Below are 14,194 nucleotides of genomic sequence, written 5' to 3'. Positions count from 1 at the left end.
TCACCACTGATCTCATTCTCAGTCGCGGCACTCGATCGAAGATGAGAGGCAGATCGGGTTCGACAAAGGCCAGTACTGTGGGGAAAAAAACGCGGCTTAGAGAAAAAAGGATGTGTACATCTCGGGTAAATGTACGAATATTGGAACCTTTACGTAACGAGGGGCCTGGGGGGGGGGGGGAGCTGTGTATTCCGACCATTCCCCCCCCCCCCCCCGGAACCCTCTCCCCCGGCCCCTCGCGCTAAGAATTCGGCATAGGCAAAAAAACTTAGATTTCTGTTATTGTTAACTGAGTGCTAGCTACAGTATCCCCCTCCCCCTCCCTCTCCCCCTTCCTCAATTACCTTAATTTTCTGACTCCCCTCCCCATAGGCCCACCACCTGAACTTGGGAGCCAAGTTATTACGCGGCCACTAATATAAACTGAACTGGGAAGTCACAAAAAAAGAGGAAATTCACATTATTCCAAGACTTTGTACAGTGTTTTTCTATTTTCAGTGGCACACATTGGAAGTGAAAAAAGAGGAAATCAGCTGATCCGAGGAAAAGTTGCATGCCTGATTAATAAAGGAGCCAATACAGTAAAAGATTTTATGAAGGGAAAAATAGAAAAAAAATCAAGTCACTTCAAAAATCGCTCTGACTGATCCCAGTTAAAAGATGCGGCACCAAAGATGCCTCACCAAAGATGCCACACCCATGATCTGTTTGCATCATTAGGTTCAAGCTTTGTTCAAGGTCGTTGTGTATTGTGTGATTATTGGTGTGAGTCATGTCCTCACAAGGCTTTGTCTTGTAATGTAAGAGCTGCGCCTTGAGTGATTTTCTATGTTTCCCTATGATGAGTAACCTTGTACTTTGTATGTGTAATCTTAATAATTTAGAGTTGAAAACAAAGTAACTTAACGACCCCCCCCCCCCCCCCCCGCCCCTTAAAAATTCCATGAATCTGCAATGAGAGCGCGTGTGACTTTTATCCTAAAAAGAAAGGTCATGGAAGTCTGAAGGACCACGTCATCCTCGATCAGTTCTTACAATCTACAAACTTTCGTCAGATGTTACGCCTTACAATCATCCCTACATCTTGCCCCGCCCATTCCTCGGATGCATGAGGATAAATCAGTGACTGGAGGCGAGTCTAGTACAGTTAATAGGAGTTGCACATAATCGATAGCAAACAGCGCACGCGAGATCCAACATAAACAACAGCTGACGTCGCTACGCGCAATGTTGGCCCTCGACTCGGATTTCAAGGTCGACTTTCACAGCGTGAGTTTCCTCGAAAAATGCCCCATAAGCGAACGAAACCCCCTCTAATGGAGAACAGAGTGTTTGAGCTGTAGGCCATGGCCACAGATCCCAGTCTTCGGACAGTTTTTGAGGCTCTTGATGAAGACGATCTTGGGTACATCACCGACGAGAGATTTTCCGAACTGGCCAAGGATTTCGGGATTGATAACCCAGACGTAAGTAACTTGATTTTCTTCCACGTTTCTCAGCTTCTATTGTCTTTACCATACGTATGAACACCTTGCACACAGTTCAGTCGTGATGATCAACCATGCCAACTTAAATAATATATTAGTGTGTAACAGTTCACGTTTGCCAACACAAAATTTTAGAATTTTAAAGGCCACTGCAACTAAACTTGGAAAGTGTTCACGCAGAAAAGTTCAATGTTTAGCGTGTTTTCCATGTGTTATACAATTTTCCAAAAGACTCATATGATATAAAGTTCCTTAAAAAATTAGGGTAGTTTGATGCAGAGAATGAAAAATAAAGTTAATAAAAATGTCAGTCAAGTTTTCAAGTTGCTAAACCTCAAATCTGTTGTCATCAAACAAAATGATGTAAAAACAAATTGTGATATCTTTTAAGACACTGTCATGCACTGAAATGTTGAATTGAAAATTTTACGAATTATAAAACACCATAAATTTAAATGTCCACCAGGATGAAAAGGTGAACACTTTAATCGGGTTAAAGTTGATTTATTTTAAGAAATATGTTTAGTAAAATGGTAAAAGAAATTATAATTTGTCTGTCTTAAGCTATATTTGGTGCCGGTATTAATATGTAGCAGAAACACTGCTGATTTTGTATAATCTTTTGTTTTTATCTTTTCAGTTCCTGGGTCACTTTGTAAAATTAAATGGTGCTTGTAGTTGTACCGTTTGGCATTTTGAAAAATAAATTGTGTTATCACCTACTCAGTGTTCAAAGTCTATATGATTGCTTGCACATTACAATTGCTATAGTTCTAAATTTATTGTAAAGGCAATCCGAAAGTTCAAAAAATTATTGGATTGTATATTTGGTGTGATATTGACTGTGTGTCCAATAGTCCATAGACACACTGACCATAAGGGTGGTTTGTACCAGTTGTAACTTGTACAGCTGTAATGGATGACTCACAATTAAATGCCCCCCACCTTTTAAAAAATTATCATGGAAACTATATTGATTATTGTCTTGCATGTAAAATGTACATGTAGTCCTACTGTTCAAATATGACAGCACTGTGTTTGCCCAATGCTGTTGAGAGGTTTGTACATAATATTCTATTCATGCGTATTGTGATGTGTGTGAACTTTTATCGCTTGGGTCATTGGAACTATACAGGATCGTAAATAATTGATAAGTAAAGAGACCAGCAACAGGTTTCTATCTGGTTAATGATTTAACAAAACAGCAGTTGATTCTTTTGTCATTTCAAATTTCTTCCTGGTGTGGAGTTTTAAATAAATTAGGGTATTTTTTTTTAGGCAGTCCGCAGAATTGTGTCATAATTGTAGACAGCCTCAACATTTCAGTAATTAAAAATGTCTTTGTGGGTTTCTTTATGGGATAGTAAACTTTAAAGTGAAACATTTTTGGGGTAATGTGTCCATTTTACATTGTTTTTCAAACATGATGTCCGCAGATGTCATATTTTTTTAATGCACATGGTTCTGATAAATTTGAAGGTTTTGAAATATTGAGGCTGGTTGACAACATTCAAATATATGTAAGTGTTTCATGTTAATTTTTTTTATTAAATTTACATGTACCGGTATATTAGTATTCTTTTTCTCAAAGACCATAATCATTATATAACAAGAAAGTAAAATAATGCAAAGCGAAATAAATAAAACAAAGTAAGAACAGTGCAGACCAAGTGTCTAAAGAACCACAGAAAACTGCAGACTCACAATTTTTAATAAAAGGCTACAAAAAAATTAAAACTATACACATACATGTAGTACACTCAACAGAATATCAATTACACTGTACATTTACATTGTAGAGGCTTTCCCCCACTACAAAACAATTGCATGAACCCTATAAAGACAACACAATTTAAAATTTAAAAGGAATTTTATCTTTGATTTGGAAGCCTCCAAAAACCACAATAAACCCAAACGGATCGACAGCTGTACACAGATGGTTTAAATGTGAGCGCGTTCTTGCGCCTCCATTGTGATGTTAAAAGCGTTTCTTTTGTTGAAAATCACTCAATGGTAGGAGAGGCCCCAAGTTGTTGAGAACACAAAATAGCCACACAATAGCATGTTAACGGTCGCTGGTATTAAATTGGCAGTGTTTACATGTTACACAGCAACACCAGCGTAATTCTATTGTTGTAAGGATGTCTGAGTTTCTTTGTAGTATTGGACTGCGTTGACTAAGTTTAATTTAATTGCTTAAAAATTCAAAACAAGTGTGAAATATGTTGGTTTTTTTTGGTTCAAATTCCAAATTGGTTCAGAGATGTACATTTTAATTGGCAGTAATTTTTGAACAGCGATTTCAATTTTATTTTTCTGTATTCCTTTTTTTATAATATTTTTTTTCGGTTCAAATTTGGAATAAGTTAATTAAAGTATATATATTTTTAAATTTGTATTGGCCATAAATTTATTTTTATATATATTTCCTAATTTCCTTTTCTTAAAGCTTTAGCTTTTTACTTCTATTAGGCCCTATTTGACTTGAGGTTTGCATTAAAAACACATTCACTCAATAAATATCAGAAAAAAAATCATAACTGCAATTTCCAATTCCATAGTTTTGTGTCTTGTATTCTAGATGCGAGTACACGTACACTGTACCATACATGTATAGGTCCTACCGGTACTTGTTTTGGCAATTTAAAAGAAATCAGAATAGGAACATATGTACATGTTTGTTTGTATGTTACAAAATGCCTATAAAAAATTAATATGCATGAGTGCATTAATACACATGACCTTTTGAAAATGCTGGTTGCTAAATATGCACAAATTTTATATACTGTGTGTAGTAGTCCTTTTGCTTTTTATTGGTATTGTGCATAAATGAACCAAAACTACAAAGTACTTACACTGTATCTGAAACCTTGGTTTCTCACATCAATTGGGTGTGGTAAATGTCATGGCAGAGCTGTGCAGAATGTCAAAGGAAGAACCACACTGCCCACCCAAAAAGCCATGCTTGGAAATTTTTTCCCGCTTGTGAAAATTTGCAAATTGGTTGAAAATTTATGATGCTACTAATTATAATACATTGCTGAGTGCTGTTGTGATTTTTTGTTCTCTTGTGCTGTTAAAAAATATTTTAAAAAAGAACACTTATTAAAAAAGAACACTTTTCTATGCAAAATTTAATTCAAGTAGGCCCCAAACAAAATAATGTTGTTAAGAGAATGATATCTACCTCAGTAATAATGTCAAAACTCAATTTGACGGGTTTTTTTTAAAGAAATGTCACAATTTCAATGGCAATGCTGTTTATGCTGATGTGCAAATTTTGAATTGGTTGAAATTAGTTTCCTTTTTTTCCTTTTTTAGATTTATAAGTTATATGTCAGGCACATAAGGAAGCCACTATTTAAAATGGTAACATTTGGGTAAATACAAAGATGTTTACCCACTCCAGATAGTGAGCATTTCTAACTGTGTCTAAAGAGCAATATGCCCTATCTGTATTATTTTTATGACTGTAACACTGTACCAATAAAATATCCACAAGATGGAATTTGTGTAAAGCTTAAGGTGATGTAAATTAAATAGTGGGTTTTACCCAAACAAAAGATTTGTCGGTGAAGGGCAAAACACAAAATTGAATTACATCACCCCAACGCATATTCCATTTTATGAATAGTTTGGTTGTAGTACATGCTGCTATATCTGATTCGAACCGGCTAGCAGACCCGGCAAGCTGGGTGGTCTAGTAAGACGTCTGCACTAGTAAGCAGGAGGTCTGAGGTCGTGGCCGGGTTCGAGTCCCACCCGAGTAGTTTGTAAATTCTTCCTTACAATTGCACAGGACAACACTGAGTATACGGTGTTTATCAAAAAAAATTATGTTGGTGGAGGGCACTTAAGCCCAATATTTGAAACTAAAACATTAAAAATATTTTACATATCTGTATAAAATATTGAACTAGAATCTTTCCATCTAACTGCAAATTTGTCCGAGTCAGTTTATTAGCCTAATGAATTTAATTAAGTAAGAATGTCTGCAGCCTGCTAAATTCCCTTTCACGGGAAGAGGCAGCTTTCTTTAACTCAAGGGCACCTTTCTCAGAAAATTATAATGTCTCTAGAAGTAGAGGGGAATATTTGATTGCAGAAAACAGATTGAATCAAGCAGATACATCCATCGCCTACGCGACGCTCAAGACATAAATTTATTTTACCCATAAGTGAGGGATTTCAAAATGTACTGGGCCCAAGGGTAAAATAGAAAAGAAAAAGGATTAAAAGATTTGTAGATTACTTCGATTGATTCGTTTTGATTTTGTTGTTTTCTTTCAATTTTAGGAGCGTCATCGTCTAATAACACTGTTGGATCCGCAAGGTACGGGGAAAATAAGCTTTGAATCTTTCTGTCAAGGGATTCAAGCCGTCGTCACAAATACAACTGAAAAAGGTAAAAATATATGTACTAAACAAAATTGTCTGCTTCGAGAGGTACAGTATCTAGTAAAACTATAGCCTCCGGAGGTGATCCGTTCACCTCGGGAAAATAGAGTGATCCATGGATCACAGAGGGAGACTAGTTTTACTATACCATGAGAAAAAGCAGTCAATAGTTGTTTTATAACACCTCAGCTACAGATTCTGCTTGATTTCAAGAGATTTCTGATTATTTTAATCTAAATACAATTACAATGCAAATTTCTATTTCAGTACGAAATTAGTTGAAAATTTACTTGAACTTTTCCAAACCACCCCTGCACAACATGTTTGAACCCCTGATCGCTCTGTTCTCAAAACAAGTTTTGTACTCCCGTAATGTAAATGAAGACTACAAGTACTATTTATAATGAACAATGATGAAAAGAGGGCAATTAAAGTAATGATTCAGAGAAATGATCCTATGTATAAAATTTGAAAAATACATTTTCAGGTTTATTCACTGAGGTCTTAAGAGCTCTTTAATGGACATGACATAAAGCTGGAATCGCCCAAATACAGAACCTGTGTTTTGAAGGAAAAATTCAGTATACTGTTAGCATTTTGGAGATGAAAGTTTTTTATGAGATACTAGTGTTTTATCCCTGTGTGTTTATTTTTTTTTTTTTAAATGGGTACTGTGCAAATGTAAGTGAAGAAGACTTTCACGGAAGGTCAAATTTTTTTCAAGAAACAATGTTGCCTTTGAATCAAATTTGTAGAAAATCCACTTTTGCTTCTTTCAAATTCTTTGTGTCAATTTTGTTAAGTTCTCTAGACCAAGCTTTAATTTTTTTTTTCACCCAAGCGTTTTCTTTTCCTCAAAGTCGATCCCTTTGAATTTCAGTCCTTTGCTGATTGTGTGAACCAACGGTTTTTCAGGATTTCAGAGCACCGTTCGTTTTCATTGCAAGGAAAAATAAATTTGAACTTGACTTCATAAACAGTCTAACAAAGAGGGTGTCTCAAATTCAAGTTGGTTGACCCCCTGGGAGTGCTAAGATGTATTGTCTTACAAAACATTCCTTCAAACTTCAGTTGCTTTTTCACCGGTTTGCTTGTATGTACCGTAGTCCAGAGTCTTCTAGTTTGAACTGTATTGAACCATAGAACAAGGGAACAAACAGGCACTTTTCCCATAGTCCTGAATTTACACGTATAGGAAATTGAGCTTATTTGTTTTCCCTTAAGGAGGAGAGGAAATATACACTATTGTATTCTAAAATTACAACAGAATTATTCTTCCTCGGTGCAGGGAAATTGAAGACAATTCAGAAGTAAGGCCATTTTTATTTGTGTGTTTCCCAAGACCAAAAACTAAAGGGAAATTGATTTTGGTCATTCCGTAAATTTTATCTGTTCCTTGATAAATTGTAACTTGCTACCAAGCATTTTTAAAAATAAATTCAAAGTATTTTTAAGTTGTTGGAGAAGTACAGTAAAAAGGAGGAAGCTAGAATTTAAAAAAATCATATTTGTCAGATTTAGAACAGGGACAAGAAAAAGGTGCAACCCAAATGTATCTTTGACCCATTTTCTCGATGGACATTTACTGGGGTATAGAGATGCTACAAACTAAACAGTTTAGCATTTAATAACCAATTTTTATGTAAGAACTTCCATATATCTTATTTTGGTGCTTGAAAGATGTTATTGACGGTATCCTGACAGCTCCTTATCTGTCATTATAATAACTTAAGTTAAGAAATGGACAAATTCTCTGTTCACATGTTTCCTGCAAACCACTCAACTCTCCCCTTCCATTCCAACACTTCTTTATCTTAGCCCATTTTTAGTGCATGGATATTGTCAATCTTGACAGTCACTGAATTGTGCTCCCCCCCCCCCCACCGCAGGTCTTTGACCTTTGACCTGGCTTAACTATGCACAGGTCAAGTATGTACTGCCAGATGACCCTTGCATTCTTGCCCCTGACCTTGTAAAGTACTGTGGTCAGTTCAAACTTGTTGACACTTTTTTCCATGGTTCAGATAGTTTGCAGGTGAATTTAACTTGGGAGAGCAGTCTTTAAGTAAAAATTGTGGGTCTAAATAAAACAAAGAAAGTGCGTACATGTATTCATACCGGTACATGTTGTATAATTAAAGCTTTGAAAGTTTCTATTAAATAAATTTCAATTAGTTTAATTTTCAGACTGAAATCGGGGGGAAAAGTCTAATTATTCCAGTTGAGTTGTTAGATTTGGTGAGTTAATTTATCACGGCAAAAGGTTTCAAACGGAAGATGAGTGTTGATGTGATTTTTTTTTTACTTTTATATGTGTGTTTTCTCTTTAAAACCCTTTTTTTTGGGGGGGGGTACTTTTTCTTTATTTAATCAAATTCAATTGATTTTTTTCCTGGTCTTACAATTGTAAGGTTTTATTGGGGGGGGGGGGGGCAAAACTTTTTGAGGTGGAATAATCATGCAATATGTAATCAAAATTAGTCTAATACATGTATTTCATATTTCTGTATTGTTCTCAGCACAACTGAGCGAAAGTCAGATTTACCCCCAGGATCAGTGGATAGTCAGCAAGACAACGACGGAAGATGATGACACTCATAGTATTGGAGTAAGTACCGGTACATTGTAAAAATGGCCATTCGAGGCTCATTTTTTGCTAGTCTGTAATTGACCCTGGCCCTGGTGAAGCGGACCATGGTCTATGATATATGTAAACAGATTTGGCGATTGATTATGCAACTAGACTGCATATGACCTCAAGGACCTGACCAATCAGCAGGCGCCTTCTAAATGCACGTAATTTTAGCTCCCCGCGTGCGTAAACATCACGCCCCCGATGAGTAGCACTTTTGTACAGGTTGTTGTATTACAAAAACGCAGCATCGAAATTGACCAATCACAATCTTAGTCCTGATTTCGGAATGAAATGATGTGACGCATGCTTAGATCAGACGTTATACAGGAGACTTGGTTCCGTGGATAACGGGTGATACTCAGACTATTTTTTTTTGCCTGCAATGCCTTACAAATCTGCATAAAATTGGACGTTTTTGGTAAAACTCACCGAAAGTGAGAGATGATGATTACTTTTGCCATAGGAGCATAGATAGCCTAGGAGCATAGATAGCCCAGATACCTGTTTACATGCCCAGATTATTTACCTTAGACTGGGTCTCAGGTGTGGACACTGGTAAGATTTTACCCATTTGGATTGTACCATCGTCTTGTAATCTTGAGTCCAGTGCACACACCGCTTAAGTGTAATGTGAAGAGGAAGCTATGTGAAACGTTGTCTACTTGAGCAAGGGTAAGGTTTCATTGAGATTTTTGATATGCAACAATTTGATTGGTAATTTTTCAAATAGTGAAAAAGCTTAGAACTGTAAAAAGTTTGATTGACAGTGTAGATACTATCTATGCACACATTTGTGTAGGTTCCGACCGTATGACATGTGACCATCCGGTTTCCCTGTGATTGGTTATCATTGCAGTTGGCGAGCGTATCTAGTTGGTAACTGAATCGTGCATCATTTAACTAGACGGTTGGGCTTACGTGATGTGCATACTATATATTTTCACCCAAAATGACCGCAAATTCTTTATCAAATGACATAATGGTCATGAAATGTATGCAGGCCGAGTCACGTTGGTCGGTTCTGTATAAAAATGCAAAGAAAAGCTTTAAAACCTATATATTTTTATAAACTTTTTCCAAAACCTGTTGATTGTAACAAAAACTCTACAGTTTAGGTACATGTACCGGTACATGTATACAATTTAGACTTGGCACATTGGAAATTTAAATTAGTGTGGCATATTCAGATTTTTTGCACAAAATCCACTGCAAAATATTACAAAATTGTATTCCTTACAAATACCGGTAATTTTATTTAAGGTTTCTCGCTGTACACGTATGTATTTATGCAAGCAGCAGCCAAGCACTAAACCTGTCTACATGTAGATCCACATTGTGTGTTCATAGAAAATTCACCAGCTACCTGTTTTAATAAGCGGCCATAAAAATAAACTATCTTCCCATTTGTCATTTGCACATATTGATAAATCGCACAGGCGTCGCTAAATTCAGGCTGTAAACCATGTAGCAGTACTAGCACTGTTTAATTTCTCAAGGGAAAAGAGAACTGCGCTCCCAAATGATGATGGATGCACAGAATACAACTGATACTCTCAAAAATAAAAGGAAATTTATGGCCCAATCAAACTGGTATCCTTTCTTTTTCCCCTTGTGCACTCAGACTTTGTCATGTGTGCATAATAAATTTCAACATACATACATACAGGGTGAGTCAAAAAAAGCGGAACCCAAACCCCATAAAATATATTCCATATTTTAAAAAATATGTAGCACCAAAAAAAATAATGACTGGAAAGCCAATTTCATAAGCTACTTTTAGATGAAAGAATTATTGAAATTGCTCATCCGTTCAAAGAATATCACCTTTTAAACACAATGACTCTAAAACCTGTCTTTGAAACAACAAAGAAAATGACACAGAATACTTGTTTCAACAACTGTCACCAACTGTAGTACACAATATGTTTATTAACAACCCCGGTTAGGCAAACAATATGATTTATAAAATCTACTTTTTTAAAGGACGGGTCTTCAAACGGATTCTGTTCAATGTTTTTAACATTTAAACTGAGATTTTATCGCTGGTGATGTTTGAAGACAATTGAGACGATGATTCTTGAAATCGCATTTTTTTGGACGAGACAGGTTTTAGGGTCATTGTGTTTAAATGGTGATATTTTCTGAACAGATGGACCAATTTTAGTCATCTTTTTATCTAAAAGTACCTTATGAAATTGGCTTTCCAGTCATTATTGTTTTGGTGCTACAATTCTTTTTTAAATATGAAATATAATTTTTGGAGTTTGGGTTCCGCTTTTTTTGACTCACCCTGTAAATGTACCAGTATGGATGATCACGTATAAAGTTGGGAAAAAAAAAGCTTGACTGGAGTGGGGTTTGAACCTGCAACCTCAGGAATATTTGTACAATTGCTCTACCAACTGAGCTATCATGCCTATCATGCCCTATTTTGGCAGTTGCCTATGTAGTTTGTCAGTATCTTTGTTGATGATGTAAGATTGTTCTGTGAAGAAAAAACATGTGAAAAAGACAAGTAAATTTTAGAATATTGATTTCATTTAAGTTGCGTCCTCGTGTTCTTTAACAAAAATATATTTTTTCTATTAATATATTTTCAACTTATATGTTTCGTTCTGACCAAAAAAACTCATTTTTCCCCTCTTTTTTTGTGATGGCTGCAGCCCTCTGATTTTTTTTTTTTGAATTTTATTTTATTGTTTTGCACAAAAATATGCTTTGCGAGCAGACAGGCTCTTGATCCGTATGGTATCGGTACTGATTTTGGGGAAGAAACAAACTGAGAAGGGAATTACATGTATGTCTGGCAGCCAATAATTCGAAAGTGACGAAGCATGGGCTTATATTTTACGATCAGTGTCTCATTCAAAAGTGAATAACTAAAATAACTAAATAGCAATTTGAAAAGGCAGGTTTTTTTGGGGGGGGGGTGAAACTCGCAAATGCACGGGAAATGCAACTTAAATCAGCAGTTCCTTCTATATTACAAACTTATAAGTTGTGCTACATGTACAGTCAAAAGAAGTCTCTTTTCACTTTTTTTGAAAAAGTTCAAAGAAGTGAAAGACTTTCTATCTCATCTTATATTTTTTAGTCTCTGATAGAGACAAAGCTTCACGGTTCGTGATAATATTTTTTGGTAGTCGATTTGCTTTTATGAATAGCTGCTCACCAATTTTAATAACTCTTTATTGCACATTGTTTATGATAAATGCAACCCTGGAGGAGACGGTATCGATTTGAGAGAAGAAAATGACATTTTCATAAGTGCTTGGATGTTTTCGTTCCCCTGAATTCGAGCGTAGACTAGTGCAGACGTGAGTGCATTACATACAGTGGCCAATCATCTCACCATCTTGTGCATTGGATCTTATCTCAATATTAGATGGTTCTTATCTCATTTGGGTCTTCATTAGTAGCTTTTGTGCACCTGCATACTCATCAACATACACAAAGACAAGAATGCTCATTATTATTATTACACAAGTAATGACCAGAAAAAAAGAAATAAGTATAATGTCATCTAAATGAAATATAGATGGTTTACTCTGACAAGTAAGTGATGTAGTTCTATATTTAAAAGTTGCTGGAGTGACTTTGATTGGACAAAATATTCACAGTAAAATTTCCAGAGGTAAACTTAACCATCTTAGTACAAATTTGAAACACAAACTTGTGCATAAACTTTCCATTACATTTTTTCATTCTGAGTGCAATTAACTGGCTGCTAAAACACAAAATGTAATTGCTGTTGCAAAATAATACAGCCAACTAAAGATACAGTAATTACCATCCTTAAATTTTTTATATTTTGTTTAAATAGAATACAAGAATAGCTGTCTTTATAAAGGGTCTAGGATTTTAGTCCTGCTGTATGTACTCAGTTTTCTTTAATAATTTTCCTCTTTTTGATGCAAGATGGATATTTAGCCAATTTATTTATTTATTTATTTTATTTATTTTTTTCTCTCAGCCAACAGCGAATAACGGCCACTTACAGGCCGAGTAAAAACTTTAAACAAATACATGTACCGGTATTACAATATAAATTTAAGATAAAATTACAATATATTTGTATGATCAATGGAATTTGATTGTGTACAGTAGAGTGTAAGATGTTTCTTACTCTTTTTTGAGTAAAATTTAAAGCCTCACATTTTTCTCTTCCATGAATACTATTAAATTTGGTCTAGAAGTGATAATTTGCCATTCTCATTGCAACTCGGATGCACAGGAAATGTTCCAAACCTTGATCTAGTTTTTGTCAATATTACAATATTCACCATTCATACATGCACAGCATGTCTGCACGTACGCGTTATCAACGCCCATGACATAAGCACAATTCACCGTACTGCGTGCAATGCTAGTGATGTATTTATAGAGAGGTGGGTGTTGTTGTAACCATAGCAACTGCGTGCACTCAAGGATACACCAATTGAATATTGGATGCACGGTTGCCATAGCGGCAGTCTTTAAAAGGATGCTTGTCGTTTTCCGGAAATTGAGTGCACTCATTAAAAGCGTAATTGTGTGTGAGAGAATATGAAGAGTTCATTGTATGTTTCCGATCAGCAAGTGTCTTGCATTTTTAAAAAGAGCATGTTCTCAATATGGCTATTTTAGTCTGCGGGTGGACACACATTAGTGCACAAAATTTATGACAGACTGTGAAAGAAGTGTTTGGGATTTTTTTTGAAAAAAGACAGCAATTCCACAGATCTACTGGTACAATGAAAATTTAAGAATACAAATACACGTATATGTGTAAATTTTGATGTCATACATGTATGCAGTTGATCAGAGACTTTTTAGTCAGCCAGCTAGCACCGTTGCCCGCCCAGGGCATTAGGGCGAGGGGGGCCCTTACCAGCTAGGGGGGCACACCACAAGATAAAACACCATTGTACATGTAGATAATTTTTATGCTTTAGGTTTTGTGCTGATTGGGGGGGCGTTGCTTGCCGGGGGGGGGGGGGGGAGAGGCCTTAGCGTCAGGCCTGAAGTCGGCCCACAGTATCTGTGGAATTTGTTTCCTATTTTACAATGTAAAAATAAATAATTTTTGAATAAAATCTTTACGTGTGTGTACATTCGTTGAGCCAAATATCGGCTGATATATTTGCTGCGGGCAAGGAGAAGATACCGTATACACTCAACCAAAAAAGAAAGTCCCCCCTTCCAGTACTTTTTTGTCTAACTCAAAAACTACTGGGCACATCTTGCTCAAATTACGACTGATCTGTATAGAAATTCCTTAGCAATCCAGCCATACTCTTTAACAGTAATAATGTGTATGAATTTATGCATTTTATGACAAATGATACGGAAAACAGTTGCACTTTTGTATGTAGCGGTTCACACTCACCTTGCAAGTCTACAAAAGTGCAATTTTTTTTTCGGTACCACTTGTCATGAATTGCATGTTGGCTCCAACATCATGCATGGTACATTGTCTCATTCCATCTAAGCAATGCGTCCTCCTTTTGTAAAAAAGAAAATGAAAACAATATTTTGGGACGGTCAAAATTTACATACATGTACTTGTATGATGTTATTAGAGGTAATCGATAATCCATCATATAAACCTCTTAAGATGAGCTGCTGAGAATGGACACACTTTAGCTACACAGCATTTTTGTTTCTTTGTTGCAACAATTCATATTTGCCATGC

At 35.8% G+C, this 14,194-nt stretch overlaps 1 protein-coding gene across 3 annotated transcripts in view; it reads left to right on the top strand.

The window, feature by feature from the left end:
* The first annotated feature begins 1,033 nt into the window (after nucleotides 1-1,033).
* The window catches only part of LOC119737276 (rab11 family-interacting protein 4B-like), a 51,203-nt gene continuing 38,042 nt past the window's right edge, over nucleotides 1,034-14,194 (top strand). The window contains exons 1-3 of one of the 3 annotated variants that reach the window (XM_038211486.1): nucleotides 1,034-1,466; nucleotides 5,784-5,892; nucleotides 8,405-8,493. In XM_038211486.1, coding sequence (XP_038067414.1) covers nucleotides 1,347-1,466; nucleotides 5,784-5,892; nucleotides 8,405-8,493 — 318 coding nt within the window. In that variant the 5' untranslated portion in view covers nucleotides 1,034-1,346. The remainder of the gene's footprint in view (nucleotides 1,467-5,783; nucleotides 5,893-8,404; nucleotides 8,494-14,194) is intronic. The other 2 variants (XM_038211487.1, XM_038211488.1) reach the window with 2 other exon arrangements.

Source organism: Patiria miniata, unplaced genomic scaffold (genome assembly GCF_015706575.1).
Source record: "Patiria miniata isolate m_02_andy unplaced genomic scaffold, ASM1570657v1 HiC_scaffold_3, whole genome shotgun sequence".
Taxonomy (NCBI): domain Eukaryota; kingdom Metazoa; phylum Echinodermata; class Asteroidea; order Valvatida; family Asterinidae; genus Patiria; species Patiria miniata.
This window is presented reverse-complemented; position numbering and strand designations above follow the sequence as displayed.